Source organism: Alternaria metachromatica, assembly GCF_023757995.1.
Source record: "Alternaria metachromatica strain BMP 0045 chromosome Unknown scaffold_15, whole genome shotgun sequence".
Taxonomy (NCBI): Eukaryota; Fungi; Ascomycota; class Dothideomycetes; order Pleosporales; family Pleosporaceae; genus Alternaria; species Alternaria metachromatica.
The window spans coordinates 465,921-486,526 of NW_026055506.1; the positions used below are offsets into that span (position 1 = coordinate 465,921).

At 53.5% G+C, this 20,606-nt stretch overlaps 6 protein-coding genes across 6 annotated transcripts; 3 read left to right on the top strand and 3 right to left on the bottom strand.

Annotated features, from left to right (window-relative positions):
* Nucleotides 1-2,336: 2,336 nt before the first annotated feature.
* J4E83_006707 (uncharacterized protein) lies at nucleotides 2,337-3,572 on the top strand (the record flags this gene model as incomplete). Its single annotated transcript, XM_049333617.1, has 1 exon — nucleotides 2,337-3,572. One exon carries the CDS (start codon nucleotides 2,337-2,339, stop codon nucleotides 3,570-3,572), a length of 1,236 nt encoding a protein of 411 aa, XP_049187339.1.
* Nucleotides 3,573-7,797: 4,225 nt separating this feature from the next.
* J4E83_006708 (uncharacterized protein) lies at nucleotides 7,798-8,821 on the top strand (the record flags this gene model as incomplete). The annotated part of the gene is made up of 2 exons (XM_049333618.1): nucleotides 7,798-7,888; nucleotides 7,938-8,821. The coding sequence occupies 2 exons, from the start codon at nucleotides 7,798-7,800 to the stop codon at nucleotides 8,819-8,821; spliced, it is 975 nt and encodes a 324-aa protein (XP_049187340.1).
* Nucleotides 8,822-9,098: 277 nt separating this feature from the next.
* J4E83_006709 (uncharacterized protein) lies at nucleotides 9,099-10,863 on the bottom strand (the record flags this gene model as incomplete). The annotated part of the gene is made up of 6 exons (XM_049333619.1): nucleotides 9,099-9,344; nucleotides 9,391-9,453; nucleotides 9,509-9,693; nucleotides 9,744-10,231; nucleotides 10,286-10,370; nucleotides 10,428-10,863. 6 exons carry the CDS (start codon nucleotides 10,861-10,863, stop codon nucleotides 9,099-9,101), a joined length of 1,503 nt encoding a protein of 500 aa, XP_049187341.1.
* A 511-nt stretch (nucleotides 10,864-11,374) lies between these two features.
* J4E83_006710 (uncharacterized protein) lies at nucleotides 11,375-14,901 on the bottom strand (the record flags this gene model as incomplete). Its single annotated transcript, XM_049333620.1, has 4 exons — nucleotides 11,375-11,742; nucleotides 11,899-12,020; nucleotides 12,174-13,954; nucleotides 14,092-14,901. The coding sequence occupies 4 exons, from the start codon at nucleotides 14,899-14,901 to the stop codon at nucleotides 11,375-11,377; spliced, it is 3,081 nt and encodes a 1,026-aa protein (XP_049187342.1).
* Nucleotides 14,902-15,591: 690 nt separating this feature from the next.
* Nucleotides 15,592-16,485, top strand: J4E83_006711 (uncharacterized protein; the record flags this gene model as incomplete). Its single annotated transcript, XM_049333621.1, has 1 exon — nucleotides 15,592-16,485. One exon carries the CDS (start codon nucleotides 15,592-15,594, stop codon nucleotides 16,483-16,485), a length of 894 nt encoding a protein of 297 aa, XP_049187343.1.
* An 850-nt stretch (nucleotides 16,486-17,335) lies between these two features.
* On the bottom strand, nucleotides 17,336-19,981 carry J4E83_006712 (uncharacterized protein; the record flags this gene model as incomplete). Its single annotated transcript, XM_049333622.1, has 4 exons — nucleotides 17,336-17,996; nucleotides 18,045-18,693; nucleotides 18,814-19,070; nucleotides 19,383-19,981. 4 exons carry the CDS (start codon nucleotides 19,979-19,981, stop codon nucleotides 17,336-17,338), a joined length of 2,166 nt encoding a protein of 721 aa, XP_049187344.1.
* Nucleotides 19,982-20,606: the final 625 nt, after the last annotated feature.

The window sequence follows — 20,606 nt, forward strand, 5'->3', positions numbered from 1 at the left end:
TGAAACTGCATGCGATAGGGCTGCGCAAACCTGAGTGATGCGTCATAGCGATTGGGGTTAGTACTCGCGGGTGTCGCAGTTGCTTCTATACCGCCGCGTTCGTCTTATTCTAGTGGTCGTCTTGGAGACAGGTGGGAATACGGTGTAGAATCGACGGCGCTTCGTCTCTCGCTGGTCCACTTGGTGAGAAAGCCTCATTCTGAAATCAGTCCATGACGGTAGTAGCATGCGGGTGCGGAGAAAATAGTTCTGCAGGTCATGGGGAGTCATAGCAACGCATGATGTTGGTGGGTGCGAAGGATTACGCAAGGTGAGTTGTCTGATAGCAAAGTGGGTACTGGGAATTTTGACACTTCGAGAAAGTATTGTGGGAAAGCTCGGTAGGAACGCAACCCGATGAGCCCCAAGGACAAGGCCCGATGTAGTCCAATAAGGACCGAGCATCGGGGTCAAAATACAAATGAGAACTGTGTGCCGAGAGATTACAAGGAGCGTGTTGACGGGAGATACCAGGCTGTATGCGTCCAAGGCGCAGGCTTCATGCACAGCACGGATACAGGCGTTCCGCCGGAGCCAGTCAAATTGGAAGAGCGAGGTACTTGCGCTGCGAACTTGCTTTATCGAGCCGTAGTAGGTGCGAGCGGGGAGATCAAACCATGTAACCGCGACCATTTACTTTGTTGTTGACGCTTTTGATCGAATCAAAACGGCGCCGCTGGAGCGCTATGCAGCCGCGAGTGGGCCCGACATCGACAGTACCATATGCCTTGGAAGACGACTGCAGACAACGAAGTAGCGGTAAACAGCTGCGCGCCCCAGGCCAGCGAGTTGGAGAGGCTGTGAGACATTCGAGAAAATTTTCACGGGCGGGAAATTAGCTTAGGTACATGAGCAGAGGGAAGTTCGAGAAGGGATCCGAGCAATAGAGTGCGGCTCTGAGCAGTAGACAGGGCCTCCCTAGCAGTGATAATCGGCCCCAAGCGACGCGGGACGACGTTGAATGGTGGACCTTCCGCTGTTTCGGAGGGAAGGACTCCAGCCAAAACCTACCAGCCGTGTGCCGCGACGATGGGCCTTGTAGCGTTGGTACTAGGCAAAAGGTAGTTTACCAATGGGTACGTTTAGGAAATGGTCGCGAGCTGAAGGCGACGCTGGGTAGGTGTCTGGAGATCAACTCGAGCTATATGTCGCTCGGTAGCTGGTCGGTCACGGCAGGATTGGCTGCGTACGACGACCATGCGGGAGGAGCTGCGCCGGTGCCAGCAGGTGCTCGCAGCCAGAGAAGCACAGGCAGAATGGGCCGTGTTTTTGCATCCGCGCTGCAGCGAGCCGCGAGTCCTGCCCAACGACGCATCTGGAGGGTGAAAGGGTGTGGTGGAGCTTTGTTGGCTGCAAGGAGGGCCGTTTGAAGAGCGTTCGGCAGCAAACGAAACACGCTGAAAACGGTGACAGCTGGATCGAAGACGATGCTGCACGACATGTAGGACAGCAAATGAAGGGAGGTACAGAGTTGCGCTGCTTACGCTAGCCACGCTCGAAGGGGCATCTCTGAGGGTGTCCAGGATTACGGGTATATAGCGAGCAACATGATGTTTCCAATATTACACACCCAAAACAGAACAAATATAAAACAGGCTGGGCGCAATGCTCGTTAGGCATCAACGGGAGAGAAACTCATACATGCATACACACTGTAGAAGGCGTCCCGTCGAGTGCGAGAGAAGAGTCAGAGAGCGGCTTGGACAGTGTAGGGTTCGGGGCTAGCTTCCCAGAATACTCGTGGGCAATATGGGCAGGAGGCACAGCATGGTGCCATGGTCAATCTGACCCGTAGATGAGGGACTGCTAACAGCCGGGGTCCCTTGGGCTGTGGTAGTGCATGCATGGCGCCGACAGGGGGCGGCGTTAGGGTGGATGGGCATCCACAGTGGTCCGCGCGCGGAAAGAGCGAAAGAGGCTCGTCTCAAAAGCAGGCGCAGCCCGCCGTCGCTTCCTCGTTTGCGCACTCGAGCATCATCACCACATATTACCAAGCACCCAGACGTCAACGTCTACACTCGACTAGGATCCTCCAAACTGGATCCTTCTGGCACCCTCTAGCAACTATACCATACACACCCAATGTGCAGTAGACAGAGCCGGATTTCCCTTTCTCTCTCCTCCGTCGCTGCACCCCCATTCACATCCGCCCACTACCAACGCCCACGAAGACCCGCCTTCGGTTTGCACATCCCCAGGTGAAGCAGGCACCGGCCTGGGCTCCTTCCCCATCGATCCCGCACACGAACCTCACTGCCGCCATCCATTGAGCCGCACCCAGCGACATAACAACCAACATGTACGCACAACAGTATCCCACGCCACCCCCGGGCTACAACATGCCCTACGACCACTTCCGCACGACACCGCCCATGTCGCCCGGTCCCGGTAACGCCTACTACTCGCCGCGGCACGCGCCCCAGATGGCGACCCCACGAGCGAGTCCCAAGGTTGCGGCCCACTCTCGACGGGCATCGCACGCCGTACCGTCCAACTACTCGTACGCACCCACACCTCGTGGAGGGGCCATGCCTCAGTATGCCGCTGCAGACCCGCGCACATACGCGACGCCGAGAGGCACCCCTGAATATGTAAGTTATTTCGGTTACAATATTCCAAGTCGGCAACGCCGCGACACAGACGTCCCGCCTCTCAAGCGCAGCAATCGCGAGAGGAAGCGTCGACCGTCGCAGTCGGCACGTCACGTCTACACCAAAGTTGTCTTCGACGACCAAGGATACGGCTACGAGCGCGATTACGACGTCTACGACTATCCACCACCGCCATACGAACAGTATGCGCGCCACGACATGTACGGGAGGGATGCTGATCAATATTACTACGATCAGGTCCCTATTTATGATCCAGAGCCAAAGGCCAGCAGCCGTCCACGACGCGCCTCCGCAGCAACCAGCCGACAGCCAGCCGCCTCCCCCAAGAAGCCCGCCCCAGCAGCTGCGCCCAAGACCAGCCCAAAGGCAACCGAAGAGGATGCGCGCCGCGCTGGCATTCCCGCCGGCTACTCGTACAAGAACTGGGACCCCACAGAAGAACCCATCATGCTCCTAGGATCCGTGTTCGACGCCAACTCCCTGGGCAAGTGGATCTACGACTGGACTGTCTTCCACTACGGCCCCGCAACCCCCCTCGCCGAGATGGCAGGCGAGCTCTGGCTCCTGCTCATCCAACTCGCCGGCAAAGTCAAGAGGGCCGACGAGACCATGCCCAAGATCCGCAAGAAGGAGAACCACGAAATGGTCGAAGACTTCCTCGAGAGTGGCGAACGCCTCTGGGTCCGCTTCGCCAAGCTCCTCAAGGTCTGCGAGGACTACATGTGGAAGGCCGCTAAGAAGGAGAGCGGCAAAGAGAAGCCCGTTTCCATGGGCAAGAACAGCGGCAAGGAGTTTGTCGAATCCATCTTCGGTCGCGACCGAGAACTAGAGAAGACCGAGAAGCTCATGACTGGAATGCGTCTCTGGTCCATGCGCTTCGATGCCAACTGCGAGGACATCCTACGATACCCATCCGCTTAGGATCTCCTACCTTTCATACCTCGACGCTTTGGCGCTGGCGTTTTCTGTCTCGGTATACCCTTTCCCTTACCGTCATTGCTTTGCGCATTATTTGATGTTACCGCGAGATACCCTTTCTTGCATTTCGTAATTGTTAATCTTGCTGCATCTTATTCGCTCTGCACGTTCACAACAATGTACAACACTACCGGGTTTTCACACGCATTGGGCGGGTCACAGGAAAAAGTCTGCTTTCTACTATGATATCCCCCTTCTTACTCTTGTATTGTTTTTCTAGCCTACTATCGTTATTTGCTGTTTGGGTTTCGGGCACGCATGGTGTTCAGGTTGTTACTCTGGGGGTACTGGGATACCACTACACTTTGTCTTCTGGGTTAGTCCACTAGATTTGGGAGATTCTCTACGCAACATCTCTATCAGAAAGATCGGTACCTCACGGTCAAAACTAGCTATACCCACTTACCACTCTATTGCTATCTACAAATTTTATTACTTATTACCGAACCACCTACTTCCCATGTCCTCGTCCAACTGCTTCTTTCGTGACTCACAAGCCCTGTCCGCCTATCAAACCCGCATGCGTCGCATTCTCCTACACAGTCATTATCAAAGTTTCCAACGGCGGCGATCTCCAAAAGCCGCGACCCCTGCATGCCAGCCACACATGGGCAATCTGAGACACAAGTAACCCTATCGAACACCTCAGATCAGTCTCGGACACATGCTTTTGCGTCTGCAACACCTGAATTTCACATGCTTTCACACACCCTCTTCTGCCTGGGTTGCCACGTTCCCAGGCTCCCAGGAGGCGCTGTCGCACTGTGAGTCGCAGACTCATCACAGTCCTTTTAGTGAATCATCACGCACGATGGTGCCTTGTTGCAGCCAACGGGCGCTTGCGCATGCACATGGCCAACTTCATTGGCTGTTTCGGGCTGTCCTCAGCCTTACCATAGAAGAAGCGCTGTGCATGGAAGCCTGCTGCAGGTTGCGTCAAAGAGGCAAGGTCATGATGTTTGCTTTTTCCGCGACCCCCATGGCCTTGAACGTGGCGTGTGAAGGCGGGAAGGATTGCCACCTATCCAATCCGACGGCCTGCAGATGAGTTCGTGCCGCCTGGCGCTGGCCCTCTAGATTGGTAGGGTGGAACGACAGCGGTTTGCTATCTTGATATCGATCCGCGCCGGGAAAAGAAATAGGACATTGCTCACGTTTGCGTGGAGGAATGGTTGGGTTAGACATGAGTGCACAAAGTGCTATTTACGAATGCGTTGTGGGTGGTAAGGCCCAGGACTTTGGGATGGCCGTCGCACAGTACCTACAGCTCGCGCGCATCGCATGCAACGATGACATTGCAGCGAATCTACCTACCGTCCCTCCATCCAGGGTCTCTCGCGGCCATGACAACACAGTAAACCACCCCTTAATAGCGGCCACATATGCGGCTCAACGTTATCAGCCTCCTTCCCTGCCTCGCCTTCCTCATAAAGTTCCATGCCACCCCATCCCGAAGCTTAGCGCACGCGTCCCTTCCCATTTCAAGATTAAGAGGCGTCGCGTTATCCCTGGGCACGGGAACTCCTTTGATAGGCACACTCTGCCTTGATCCCCGGTTATAACACGAGTCAACGTTGCGCAAGGGCACCCTGACATGGGGTGATTAGGCAACAGTTTTGATAGAGTTGCAGGATTGGCATCATTCTGCGTTTTGGGATCGACAGGCACAGAGACACTGCCCGTCGTCGGGAGGCTCGGATGGAAGGGAAGGATGGTGGGTGGCTAGTACTCCGTGTATGACAAAAGACGCGAGGTTGGGACAGGAAGGGTTCCACGGGATCTGTTGGCTAGAACCAGGGCTATCGGCTTCCACAACAGTCTCTGCTAAGTTACCGTCATTTAGCTTTTCGGTTTTGGTGGGTGTCACGAGCTGAGTGAGCGCTGTTGGGGTGCGCCGTATTGATTGGGTGCGGCATCGCATCTTCCTTCTTTTGTGCTCAGTGCTTTCCACGGCTGAATGAGTGTGGTACTTGGATCGTTTGTGCGAATCGCTCCAACGAACGAATAGCATTGTTCTACTCCGGCGTAGCACATGCGATCGCTTTCCAGATGACCTCTGCGTCCCAGCAAACATGTCTGCTTCTGGACCTTTCTCCGTCGCGCCGGATCGCGTTCCGTCGCAACTATACGACATCATTCCGCTAAACAGGCAAGCCCATCACATCACCATGGGCGAGCACTTTGCCTGAATGTCCCAATCGCGTCAATGCAATGGGTCGCGAAAATGCGAATCCGGGGTGCATGTGCATGCCTCGCAGAACACCTGATGCCTACACTATCGCTATCGTCAAACCTACCAGCAGTTCATGCAGAAGCGTGACATATACACACACAGGCCATGCCCATCGGCGAGCGACTACGGTGTTTCAAAACACGTGGCCGGTGCCATCGTGCATGAACCGGTCCCCTATTCCACGTCCCTTCGCACCCAAGCACCAAGCAGCAAGCGAAGCGAGTACATCAGGCAAGCCGCGGCATATGACGAATGCCAGACTAAACCCCGCCTAGACCCACCCGTCCAGTTCCTCTCCCCCTCCTGCTTATCCACTTTTGTACCCCGCTGCCACTCCGCGTGAACCGCCTTTGCCTATGTCACTGTTTCGCCTACTTCCAAGGTTTTCTTTTCACCTACCGCGTCACGGTGCCGGAGCGGAACATGGGAATCGTGATGGCGGGTAGATGGACGCGTGCTCACAAGATCGTCTATCGTCATACATCGGTCAATGCGAGATCATTCATGCCGTGCGAGCATCGAGATCGTGGCTGTTGACAAGTTTCTGGCTACGATTATCGGAGGCGGCCGATGCGTCGCTTGTGTGGTACAGTACGTTCACCGTGAGGGGTGTGGAGGGGTCGAAAAGTTTGAGCCAAAGACATGCCACGTCTATACCGCTCCCTCTGGCGTTCTGTTCTCGTTACATTGACGAATGAGCAACCTGGCTGTATGCATCGTGGGTGTGGTCAGCTGCGCTTTTCGGTTTGCTGGTGGGTGGCTTCGGGCTGCGAAATGGTCCATTAAGCGCTGTATCCTCTGCGTGATTGGGGTTCTTTTGTGAAATGCCGGAGAAATGCGCGATGGGAGGCAGACTCGGATAGGCGTGTGCATACGTGCATTATTTCTTCAGCGGCACTTGCACTGAGAAACACTAACCGCCGGTCTAAGTGCAGGTGACAAGCAGGTATGATGTAACCTTAAGTCGCAAACGTGAGTTCCAAGGACGACTGTCAACCTGGCGGGTACACCGCGAAGTACCCCCACGGCCAACGTAGCAACACCAAAACAATCTCGATCCGAAGCGCAACCTTCCGCCAGAACAGGACAGCAATATCCCTTCCAACTCCCACGTGCTCTCGCCAGCGTCACCAATCCCTCACTGCGCATAAGCGCCCGCAACACCACCCCTCCATGCATCCACTACCCCTCCAACACCCATTCCATTCCCATCACCCTGCCGCACCGCACTGTCAAAATAGCCCTTTGTTCATACCAAACAACCCCTCCATTGTATAGGCTTACTATGCGTCACAGATCGTCCCTTATCAGGTACTATCTTTGCTATTCCTGTGCCGTGAACTGCATGCACTGCGCATGCGAACACCCTTCTAGCGCGCCGATTGTTTGTTTCTATTTCAGTCGTCACATGCGAGCGGGGTAAAGGACGAGGCTGCATTCCCGGCTTATGTGATGAGTGTATTGTATTGAACTAACCGGATGGAGATCGATGGAGATGCAAGGGGGAGAGGTGTGGTTACACGACAGGGTAAGGGATTCGTAGGGTTGGCGATGAGCCTTTGAAGGTGGTATTCGGAGTTTCTGAGTATTTTGAAATGTAGAGTGTGTGTTTGATGGCCAGTGTGGCGAGTAGTGCTGATGGTTGAGGTATAGTCATTGCGGTTCTGATACTAATATCTTACCAGGTAATGGGTATCAATATGTGCATACAGAAGAGCTGGTCTCGGAATGTGGTCGTAACGCGGTTGTTGTGCGGCGTATGAGGCGTAGTTGAGTTTGTTATCAGGTGTCGTGTGCTTGGAGTGAGGAGGATTCACTACCAGTTCACTGCGATGATATCATATGTAACAAAGTAACCCAGAGTGTGAATATCGTGTTATCCTGAGAGTTTCTCGCTTGCTCAAACTCGTTGTCGTGTCCTTTTCGGAAGCCGATATGTCAGGAGCCGTACATTCAATTGCAAAGGAAGGAGACGGGAGTGACGATAGCAAAGGCGACTTTCCTATCGACGAGGCTGTACTCCGGGGTAGGGAGACTACCAAGCATTAACTAGTTCTTACTGATATCTTCCATAGCTCTACCTGAAGGTAGCAAAGTCCTCTCATCCAACCGCCATGGCTTCTCTGACTGGACCGTTACTGCCTGCTTAGTCGTCCTCCTCCCCGATGGCGCCGAGAAGAAATACTTCCTCAAGATCGCCACCGATGAAGCTGGACGTGTAATGATGGAAGGCGAATATAACTCCATGGCCTCAATATATGAGATATCGCCAGACTTCGTCCCAAAGCCCCATACCTGGGGCAAGTTCAAGCTGGAAGCGCCGGAAACGTACTTCTTCCTATGCGACTTCATCGACATGACAAACACCCTACCAGAACCTGCCCTCTTCTGCGCCAAACTCGCGCAATTGCATAAATGCAGTGAATCCCCAACAGGAATGTTCGGATTCCCCATCCCAACCTGCCACGGCCGATTCGCCCAGGAAGTATCTTGGGATCCAAGCTGGCCCAACTTCTTCACGAAGCTCCTCTGCACCGCTCTCTCGATCGAGAAAAAAGAGAACGACCCATGGCCAGAGTACGAAGCAATCTCCGCCCGCGTCCTAAGCCATGTAATCCCCCGTCTCCTCGGTGCGCTCGAAGAAAATGGCCGCCAGACCAAGCCATCACTCATCCATGGAGATCTATGGGAAGGCAACGTCGCTACAGATGTGTCGAACGGCAATATCTACATTTTCGACGCTGGTGCGTATTACGCGCATCATGAAATGGACCTTGGTATGTGGCGGTACGAAAGATACGAGTTCGCGAAGAAGGCAGAGTACAAGCAAGAGTATCTTCGGGTCATGGGTGTGGATGAGCCGGTGGATGAGTTTGATGATCGGAATCGGTTGTATTGTGTTAAGATGAATGTTGTTCGTTCGGCGCATCATCCGGGGTGTGAGGAGAGGGAGATGTAAGTTTGATTTTGGAATGCTGAGTAGGAGGTTTACTGACGGCGATGTAGGGCGTATAGGGATATGTGCTATCTTGTCGATAAGTATGCACCATATGCACCGGGGGAAGAGCCTTCACCAAGCACTGTTCAAGCAGAAGTACCCGAAACTGTATCTCAAGGAGGAGAAAACTTCGCCGGGTCAACTGGTGTCTGGAACAACCAATCTGGGAGTGTATTATCGGTGTAGAGCGGCGCTGAATCGATATTTACATCATGGCAACTTCACAATTTCATCGCCTCTATGGTTGACTTCGACTCTCCCGTCTCCATTTCTTTCCAGAATGCTGTAGTAGAAACACCATAGGTACTGACAGTAGAGTGAGGCCTGTTAATAAAGTAAACGTCCACCCAGTTCCTAACTTCGAGATAATGGCATCTAAAGCTGCCAGAGCTGCGGCTGCGAGAATGCAACAGAATAGATTGGCAGCCGCACTAGCTGTTGCAGGACGCACCGGATTGACATCTACAAGTAATGTACCGCAAGCCTGGGTTATTAGAACGCTCTTCTGATGCGCTGGATGACATACGTACGTTGAACACTCCCGTGATGGAGGCGCCGATGAAGAATTGCAGAACCAGCGGCACCGCAAAGTGCTAGAGAGGTTTTAGTACTATCAAATTTGAGCGACGTGTTTGATGACAGTCTTACCGTACGTTTATCCAAAGCCCATCCGTACCCGATAGTCATCACAGCAGCAACGCTCATGTAAAAGTAGGTAGCCCGCAAGCGAGCCTTCTCGATAGGAAAGTCCAGAAGATCATCGCCGCGCGTCCGATCGATCGAGAAGCCCGAACTAGACGCGACTCTACGATACTCCCAGTTCATGGCGTACCCTGCTTTCTGTTATCAATCAGTCTGTGTGTACTTGGTGTGCGCTACTTACCGCAAGTGTATGAAGCCAAAGCGCAACCAACTCCGAACGGAATGTATATTAAACCAGCATATAGCTCCTCGAAACCGTATATTGTTATAAAGAGAGTTGACAGTGATGCTTGGACGCAGCAGTAAGTCATATAAAACAGGCCGTTGATGAGCATGATCAGTGCGTTCTCTTTCTGCCAGAGTGCTTTGAAGCAGGGCTTAAGACTGGGCATTCGTATCGGCTGAACATCGATCTCAGTCTCGGAGCTCGTTACTGACGACTTCTTTGAGTTGAGCTTTACTTGCTTCAAGTATGACTTGTTCAAAAGGCGTGCAGGCATAATAGACCCATTTCCGACGATTTTACGAGCGGTTTCTGGGAGCGTAATGGCGAGTATGAAGAAGTTAACACTGGATAGTATCGCAAGCGTCCAAAAGATCCAAGGCCATCCGGCGTATTGGACGAGTATACCACCCAAAACGGGACCAAGGCTGGGCGCTACGTTCGGACTAGGTCATAGTAGTTAGCAAGACCGTCGCGTTCATAATGTGGTTATAGCATACCCCAGTAGGACTGCTCCAATATACCCACCTCGCTCAGCAGGTGTAGCAATATCACTGACTACCGCATAGCCAAACGAGATCGTGCCTAAAGATTCTTCACATCAGCAAGCACCTTGACATGAAGGAATTCCCATAAACCCACCACTACTCCCCGCACTCTGCACCATCCTCAACACAAGCAACGCGGGATAACTCCTCTGAACCGCCAACCCCACATTAGCAACCGTATACGTAAATATCGCAAACAGAAACAACGGTCGACGACCCATGGTATCAGCCATATCACCCAACAGGGAAGGCGCTATCCCAGATACAAGCATGTAGGTTGTGATCGACAGATTGGCCATTGTGAGTGTGATATCTAGATCCTCGGCGATATTGAATAGTGCGGGATAGTAGATGAAGCTGCTGAGAGGGGAGAAGAGACCGGCGTATGCGACGAGGAAGACTATCCAGCGTTTTTCGCTACGGGTGAAGATGGAGTATGGTGGTGGGTCGGATGGTCGGTCATGTTCGGGAGGGGGAGCGACGTCTGTAGCTTTTTCGTCCATACTGCGCGGTTCTGGTGTAGCAGCCATGGTTATTAGGGTGGTAGACAGTCACTACAGTTAGAGAGGGCCGAGTGCTGGCCCTTGCCGAAAGGATGCACCGATTGGTGGCTATGCGCCGCAGTTGGTCGGTTGCCATCCTTCTGAATGGCAAGCGAGTAAGTCATGTGACGAGATACATCTAGGTATATTGGCTATATCCGGGACTGTTCCTACGCAAACGAAATGCTGGGTGTTTGTGGCCGCACTCCCCTTGTCACATATCTTAGCCGCATCGGCGCCACTGAGTAGTCTTTGCAGACGACCTCAAATTACCGCCCAAGGAACTTCGTTGCTGAAATGTATACCTGATGAAATTCGCTATAGCTACGTATAGCCAGCCGCTACTAAGCGTGACTTTTCATACTATCATGTATCGATCGTGATCCTTCATCCAACTCAGCTATCTATTAGTCCCGACAGTATGGTATCTCATGTCGAACACGCACAGCAACGAGAAAACTGATCCATCCTCCTGACAACTCCCACATGAACCCACCCCCTAAGCAGCGCTATCCCTCAACCTCTGCTGTTCCTCCTCAGTAAGCTGTCCAAACTCCTCCGCAAAGCCCTGCGTAGTCGCCGCACGCTTGAAGAAATCAACCAGGAAACCCTGCGTCTCGTCGTCGCGCTGACGACCACCACCCGGCTCTTCCGCAGCAAAAGCCATGAGCTGCTCTTTGCTGAAGCCACTGCCGAGGTCCATGAAAGGGTTCGCCTCGTCCTCCCATTCACCGTCATCGGATTCTTCTTCGGCGAGCTCAGCAGCTGCTTGTGCGTCGAGAGGTGCGCCAGAGGCGGATTGGAGTTCGACGACGAGGACTTTGAGTATCTTGAGGGGTGCGGGTACTATGGTATACTTGTCAGGATCTGAAATCGTGTGTCAGTTTGTGGATGGGCGTAAGAGGAGTTTATCGCACTGGTTCGCGACAACGACACTACCGCCTACAAATTTGCTCCACAACATGACAATCACTGCGTTCAGTGGCAAAGACAGGGAGGTAGACGTGAAAAGAGAAGACTTACTAGCTTTCGCGCGACTCCTGGTCATGATGCGGCCATCGGTATTCGGTATCAAGTCACCCTGCACTTGGACCTGAGAAAGACGAGGGTCCTTCAAATCATACAGTTTTGAAAGAGCGATGACACTGCGAACCAAAGTCAGCAATTATTCACAGTCATCGAGTAAACAAAAGAGGAGGAAGGGGGAGTTCAACTTATTCCGAACGATCTCCAGCCTTCCAACAGGCCTTCTCCGTTCGTAAGAGAACTGCTCGATTTCCGGAGAGGTTCGTACGTACTTTTGTCGGATCTCGTCGTAGCCGGCAAAGTTGATCGAGTTTTCGAGCCACTTGGCTAGCACAACCTGGAGGCCGTTTTGGCCCTCGATGTCCTGGCCAGCCAGGAAGTCTACCACCTCGGAGGCATGGTTCAAGCTTAGACGCGCGAATACGAGCGTCAGACTTTGGATGAACTGTGCTTGTGTTGCTTGGCCTAGGCGGACAGCGACACTTCGTAGGAGTTGCTCTAGGTAAGGTCCAAGTCGTTCGTGGCCGGCCTTCTCTACTACCTCTGCGGCAAGCGCACCGACTTCGCCAGCAGCATGGTCGCTGCATGAAGACAACAGACGTGAGACGATGATGAGAGTTACCTCAAGACCTGCTTTTCCAGTGTCATCGCGCCATTCGAAGAGCTGTTGGTGGTCATGCGAGATGATGTTCTTTACGGCAGTCGTAGCAGACTTCAGCAGCTCCTCATCGGCAGAGCCTAGCAGGACTCTTGTGAGCTTTGGCATGGTTGTAGCGACAAAGCCAGCGGGTAGCGGCTCTGGTCCATGCTCAGCCATGACAGCCAGAAGATCAGCAGCAAAGTTGCATAAAGCATTCTCCTCGGTCAAGCTTCCGACATCAAAGGCACCCATAAGTGATGGAAGCACCCTTGCGCACAGTTGAACGTATGCATCCCCACCCATTCGCGCGATAGTCTCCGTCACCTCTTCGAATGCCTCGGTGACTAGCATGGTGAGTTGGAAATTGTTAGCTTGATGACTAGCGATTCGGAAGAGTGTGTCGAGACCGTTGTCTGTGATGCATATCCGCGTATCGATAAGTATGGCGTCTCGGAGTGTTTCGACGAGAGTGACCATAAGATCTTCACTGTCGCTGAGCTCTGACATATCTTGTGCAGCCAGGTAATTGCTGATGGCCATGATGATAGGAGCTTGCATGGGCTGTGTAGTCGCAGGTGGGAGCGCTTGGAGATAGTATTGCAGAGCCCGGATACACGACACTTGGACAACGTCGGACTCGTCAGATGGAATAGCCTGGAGCGATGCCTCGAGGAAGGATGTGCCGAGCTGTTGCAGAGCGTCTCCGGATGTCCTTGTCAAACTTCCAGCGACAAGGTAACCGCGTGCTCTTAGGAAGGCGTCGGGCTGCTGCATGGCATACCGGATGAAGTCCACATAGCCGCTTGCAGCATCTGGACTGATCTGCTTGTCCACGTCCTGGAAATCGCTCAACAATTGGTTCAGCACGTAAAGCGCAGCTTCTTTAGCTTTCCAGCTCTCTGACTCCGAGTAGAGCGCTCTTGTGTAGGTCAACAAGCCGTTGACAGTAGGCTCTTGCAGCCACTCGCCAAGCTTGATGACGAGGTCACCACAGGCTGTGCGGGGCGTGTAATTTGCGGTTACGCTTGTCTCCTCGCTCAAGAAAATGTTCACATCCACATCCCACAGGCCCTCTTCTTCTGTAGTGATTTGCGCGTAGGCCACGGCCAGCTTCATAACCTGGGTGACCCATGAGTTGTCGGGTGTCTGGTTTTGGAGTTCCTGTTCGAGTTGCGCGCGGACCGGGGGTGCACGAAGACACGCCTGCATGAAGTCCAGCTCCTCTAGAATAAGGAAGTCCAACGTGTACGGCAGACCATCGGCATCTTCGAGCCTGCTCTGACGATCCTCTTTTATGTACATGAGGGAGTATGCGGGTTCTAGCAGCGATAGCTCCTGCCAGGTTGCCTGGAACAGGACGATGCTTTGCGGCGAGAGGATAGCGGGGAAGACGGACCGTATGCGCATGAGGACCTGCGAGCTGTTAGTATCGGAAACACCTCAAACGGGAGAAACTGAACAGGCCTGGAGACTACATCAAGAGAACACGCAAAGTGGGTGACCCAACGTCGATGTAGCCTCCAGGATGTTCAGCTTTTGACACGACCTACCTTGACTGACTGTAGCTTGAGCGCGATCTGTCCCTTGTAGAGCAGAGCGTTGGGCGCATCCGAGTCCTCCTCATCGATTGACGGCGGATCAGGTAGCCTGTTGTTGAGGACATTGACGAAGAAGGGAATCCACTCCTTGAGTATCTCATCCGCGAAGCTCTTGACCATAGTCTTGTGGTCCTCCAGCACCATCTCGAGAATATCGAAGCAGCCATGGAAGACTTTCACAGCCAAGGCCCTCAGCGTCGGCTTTGTTTGCTCGCTGGTGGCCACATTGAACAGGACCTTGATCATCTGGGGCGCGACCTGGAAGAAGGTCGTCTCGTTGAAGCAGTCCTCCACCAGCTCGCCAAGGACCCTGAGAGCGCCATGTAGCTGGCCTTCGGTCGCGTTCGGTATCAGTGCGAGGAGGTTGTCGAGGAGATCTGGCCATTCGATGGGGTAGTCGGCGCTTGCGATCTTGCTCACGACGAGGCCCGCGGCGGCCTTGAGCTTGCGGTCGAGCCCGTCCTGGGTGGCGAGGTTGAGCAGCTGCTGCCGTAATACAGCCTTATTCTCTTCTGAGACGAGCGCCTGCCCCTTCCACTCGTCGAGGCTGGAACTCCATCCCGCCAACACAATGTTCTTCAGGTACAGGACGGCGGCCTGGCGGATGTTGAGCGGGACGCTGTCATGGCAGGCGATGCCAATGAGGCCGAGGGGGAGCTCCTGGTGGCCGTAGAGGGAGAGCAGCTGCTGCTCAGCGTGTTTGCGCGTGTCCTCCTGGGCGGTTTGGGTTGCTGATAGCAGCTGGACTAGTTGGTCCTCCATGGTCAACGTGGGGCATGCGCGTATAGAGCTAGTCGGCACGTCTAGCGCTCCCCAAAACGGCTGGCGAGGTAGAAGGATCGGGCGTTGACGCGTTTGTTGATGGGTGCTGCTGGGTGATTGAGCGCGAGGAAAAAGAACGCGCTCGGAGATGCGGGGCAGCTCCGTGAATCTCTGGGTGGTGGGGTGGCTAAGCGGAGGCTATAACTGAAGCAATAAGCCGCGACGACTGCATATACGTAGCAGATGGGATAGAGGGCAGAGACTAATACAGAAGTAAGGTGGAGTATGGCAGCTGGGCTATAGCGAAGGGCGAGGTGGCCAATTGCCCGACAGGCGGTGACGACGATGCCTCTTCCCAGTTCCCGGTCGGTGGAAACGCGACCATTACCTACACCTTCGCCTCTCTCCGACCCTCCCCTTGCTGCCACGTTGTTATCCTCAACAATGCCAGGGGCACTCGACACAGCATACGCACCACGTCTGCCATACCGATCAGCAGCCCTACCAGAGCCGTGACCGTTATCCATCGACACGCTAGTGGCCTTCACGCGACGAGACGCGTCTGCGTCATGACTGCGATCCGCTACTCAAAGTGCACAACACTATCTCGTACCTGAGGCACATACATACTCCGTCCACGAATAGAACAATCACACTCCTACTACCACACGTCACACACCCACCGCGACGATGCCAGCAACCTACCTCGAAACCCTCAACCACTTCACCACCTTCCTAACCGCCTACACGCACACGCTCCTCCACCACCGCGAAATCTACCCCACCACCTCCTTCGCCCGCGCCCGCTTCCACAACGCCGTCGTCTACCAATCGCGGCACCCCATGGTCTGCGAATGGATCACCGACGCCATAGCCGCCGTGCGCGAAGAGCTCCTCAAGGGCGTCGTCTCCAGAATCGGCATCGTCATATTCACCTACGATGAGTACGATGAGGGCTCAGGCAGCGCCAAGATAATGGAACGCTACATGTTCGACGTGAGCGAGTTCCCTGTTGTGGAACGGCGGGATCGTATGTTGAATATTGAGTTTGAGGGAGGGCCTTTGCTGGAGACGAAGGGGAAGGGGAAGCAAAAGGAAGAGGAGAAGGAAATAGAATATAATAATGATGGGACTGTAAAGAAGAAGAAGACGAAGCCGTTGGATACGGGTGTGGATGTTAATCTCAGCGAGCAGTTTCGCGCGGCGTTCCTGCAGCTGGAGATGCGGACGTCTAGGCTGGAGCCTCTGCCTGAAGGTTGCACTTTTAATGTTAGTATGGAACTCAAGGATGAGGGCGATATCGATCCGCCGATTGGACACCCGCAGGTCTGGCAGCCGGTTCAGCCTAGTTTGCAGAAGACGGGGAGGGGCGCGCTATTTAGAGATAGGGGTGTATTCGATGAGGAAGCATTCGAGTTGGGCATAGTGAGAGAGAAGGAAGGGAGAGATCTCGGCGGAGCTAAGGTCACGCCCATACGCAGTGTGCAGGCGGGTGTTTTCAGGTTTGAGAACTGGATAGAAGAAGGCAGGGCCAAATTTGAGAGCCCAGAAGACAGCTTCCCATCGAGCTTCTCGAGTTTTTGATCGTAGACGTTTGAACAAATCAAATATGTGAATACAATGTTCTGTGGAGTAGGAAGGTTATTTGTCTCTGACCCAGGCTCCTGTAGTCTAGCGAAAGCTAGATGTATTGAAGACAGATTTCGAGAAATTCTCTATATTAAAGATAAGCCTGCCTACTACATAGACATTCTTCAGGACTTCTATCGCGAGTAAGTGGTGTTTTATGGTCCCGCCTCAACGTCGATAGAGGCAGATACTTGAATCACCATACCACCTCCATGCCATGCTATAGTATGAATCCCATCGAACGAAAAGACGCTATCTGTGAGGAGCCTGGGGCGCCATACCACGACGCCTCCGCCTATCAGCTACCATCGCAGCTGCCGCTACCCGCCGAGCCTCAAGCAAAGCATCAAGATTTTGTTGCCCCACACCCAACCGCGCGCGTTCTGCTGCAATTCCATCTCGCCTAGCTGCCACGTTATGACGCATGGCTCTCGCGTCGTCATCAAGGGTTTGTCGCGCTGCAGCCAACCGCGCGCGCTCTGCTGCAAGCTCCTGCTGTCTAGCTCTCAAATTCTGACGCACGGCTATCTGCTGCTGATCCTGGCCAAGTCCAACGTTGTCCAGGAAGCGGAAAGCCTCGCGAGCATCGCGCTGCGCCTGTTCGCCGTTGGCAATTCGATGAGGGCCGCCCAATTCCGGTCGGGCATTGCGTTGGCGAACCCGTTCATTAATTCGATCATCAACTCTATTGGCTTCGGGAAGGCGGGCTGGTTGTCCTGGTCCGTTGACTTGTCCCCTCCCGATGCCGAGTTGCGGGAGGGGGTTGGGTGGGAGCATGGCCCAGAGGGCATCGAACAACCGAGGTCTAGCAATACTGGTTAGGCGGATGAAAAAAGTGACACCTTGGACATGGCGCGATCATTGGGATCGGACGTTGAATGTATGGCTGATATGGCTGCTGTGGAATGGCTCCGTAGAAACCCATAGGCTGAACGGGCTGAGCAGGATAGAGATGTTGGAAGAATGGGAATGGTTGGACGGGGTATCCAAACGCAGGCATGGTAGGCATGGCTGGCATAGCTGGCATAGCTGGAATGGCTGGAAAGGCTGGCATAGCTGGCATGGCCGGCATGGCTGGGATGACTGGATGAGGGTGGACGTACCGATCTGCTGGGGCGACATTTGCTGCTATTCCATTGAGGTGAGCCGGCGGCGCAGGTACTGGGGGCACCATGGGAGCTCGCCTGAGCTGCTCTCCAACCATGTGGTAAGGGAAGGCTTGCGCTTCTATGCCTGCTCGACCTTTTCGTGCATCTTCTGCTTGCTTGACTCGATCGGAGACCTTGACCATCAAATCTGCATCTGAAAGGCCTGGATTATCGACTCGGACTTTGGCCATGGCCTCATCGGCTGCGCGCTTGACCTCCTGTTCGTGGCGGTCTTCGACGTTTTCGTGTAGAGGGCATTTGCCTGCACGAGACTCGCCGAAATGGTTGTAGTCTGTCACGTTCTTGGAGCAGACGTAGCTAAGCTTTTGTCAGCTGATATCGGAATCACTTAGGCTGGTGACTTACCATTGCACATTCCTACAGTGCGTGCATGTCATCTTGTTGCAACCAAGTTCCTTGACGAAAGGATGTTTGCATTTGTTGCAGTGTCGTATCAAGGCTGCCGACATCGCTTCTTCGACAATGTGTCGCAGGGTAATTTGGCCATCCTTCTTAAATTCCTCGCAGCTGAGTGGGATGTGAGACTCCTTTTCGCAAAGGCGACAACTCGTCTTGCTGCATTTGGGGTTTTGACAGCGGAACTCCTTGTCAACCTCAACCGGTAGACATTCCATTTTGAAGTCGCAGAACGGGCACTCCGAGAGGAAGTCCAGACCTGCCGCTTCCAAGTCCTCTCTTTGTTGCATGTGCTCGAGTCGCTCGAATGTCTTGTCGCTCAGAACCTGTTGCAACTGTCGCCGGGTGAACGTTCCATTGCAGTCGTCGACTCCGAAACACTTGGGTCTGCATCGAGATTGACCCATCTGCGTCTCGATCTGTTGACGGGGACAGTCTACGCAGTAGAAGTGGGTAGTGTCTCCGTTGCAACTTATCATGCGGTTTAGAGGAACGTCGTTGAAGCAACATGCGCATTCACCCATTTCATTGTTCATTTGCGCTCGTTTTAAGTTGTCTTCTTCCGCCTTTTCCTCGTCTTTGAGCTTTTGGCGTTTGGCTGTAACCTGTCAGTGGGAAGCAGATGAAGGAGACCATAAGATCTTCGCTGTTCTGAGACACAGGGTTCGAAGTCCTCTATTGATCTCCTGGAAGGTCATGGTCACGACATCACACTTACCAGCTTCAGCTTCGCTCTTCTTCTTCGCTGCGTGCAACTCTTTGGGTATCTGACTGCCTTGCTCAATCAACTGGAGTTCAATACCGCGCTTGATGCGTGATTTGTTTATCTTCGAATATGTCCTGGCAATTTGTCCGTAGTTGCGCACTTGTTGTTCAATGACTCCGTAGGCCTTGTAAAGAGTCTTCTGCTGTTTGAGAACGGTCGTGATATGCCGTACGGGTACGGTGAGAAATTCGTCTTTGAGTAGCTCTGTTCTGTGGAAAGTATCGTTAGTACCACGAATGAAAGGAGTGGGAAGGTATAAAGACAACGCGAAGGCGTTGAAGGTGCGTAAAAAAACGTAGCGGATGACTACAGAATTGTTGTTGGTGTTGCTGTTACTGCGCTGGCCCAAAGGCGAAGCGCAATGTCCACGACAGTCGTTCCATGGTTCCAGGTGTAATAAAACCCTCGCTTCACGATCCACCTGGAATGATCGCTGCCAATCAACCCCGACTCTTGATACTTTAAGACATCACTGAACCATAAAGTTCATAGGGCTGCGTCCATGAAGGGGTTGTACTTACGCGTCATGTTCATAACCGCCGATCTCGGGATCACGCTCGCCCTTCTCGTAGGTGCTCAACTCACCCTCGGCTTGGTCATCCCTCTTTCTCTTCTTATTCTTCGCGTCGTCTGATTCTTTTGGATATGGCTCGCCTTCCAATAACTCCGTGAGGAAATGCTCGCATTGTGCGGTTGTTCGTGTGGTGTCTGTCAATTTTTCTTGGATCAATCTGAGGACGTAATCGACCGAGATGTCCGGCAGCACGCTCAAAACCATCTGCAAACAGGCAGCTTCGGTGACCAATGCGATGTTCTCACCCCAATCGGAAGCTCGTCCCTCTGGTGGTGGTCTGTCGTCTTCTGCCACGACAGCGTCAGACGGCGGAACGTCAATGTCTGGAATGTCGGTCAAATCGATCACTTGACGGTCATTTGCCTGGAATTCTGCGCGGAACTCTGCGATAGGATCATCCAGATCCGGGAAGTCGAGAGCGAATTCTGCTGCAGATCGTGCGTCGAAGGCCTCCAATTCGTGTCTTGCGAGATCCTCGTCCTCCGTCTCACTATCGGAGAGCAGATCAATCACTTCATGATCGCGATAGATGCCAGTTGGAGCCATCGCAAGTGTCCTGTTGTTGTAGTCGTAAGGCTAGTTGACGGGTAAACCTCCACCTTGAAGGGTTGCTATCGGGTGTGCGTCTAGACCGAGCGATGTAGAGTTTCTTGGGTACCTTGAATGGGGAGAACCAAATAATAAACATTAATTTGTACCTAGCGGAGAACCTGGGGAAGGAGTGAGGGGCGATGGAACTGCAAACGCGTGTGGTGTTTACGTGATTCAGACCAGCTCAATTCACACGGACGTAGCCTTGTCGCTCACCCCACCAGTTTTCGGAGGAGGCCTCTCACCGACTGATAGGCACTAGCTGAAGGGAAGAAAAAGGAACAAGCGAAAGTATGAGAGTGACAGGTTTCACACTGCAGCGCAGCGAAGTGAGACCTGAGTGTTGCGGGTGCAGGCCGCTGGGAGATCGAGGAGCTATTGCGGCCAGCCCTGAGCCAGCGGAACGGGCAAGGGCACCAGCCAGGTAAGAGAGCAAAGGCAGTAGCTATGTGCCACAACAGCGCATGTCAATGAAAAGCCATTACAGTGCCGCCAGCGCTCAGCGAAACAGAAATGGCGTGTCGTCGTGAAAGGATGCTGCGCCGCTCTCAGGGCGGGAGATGGGCGTCTCGCCCAGATG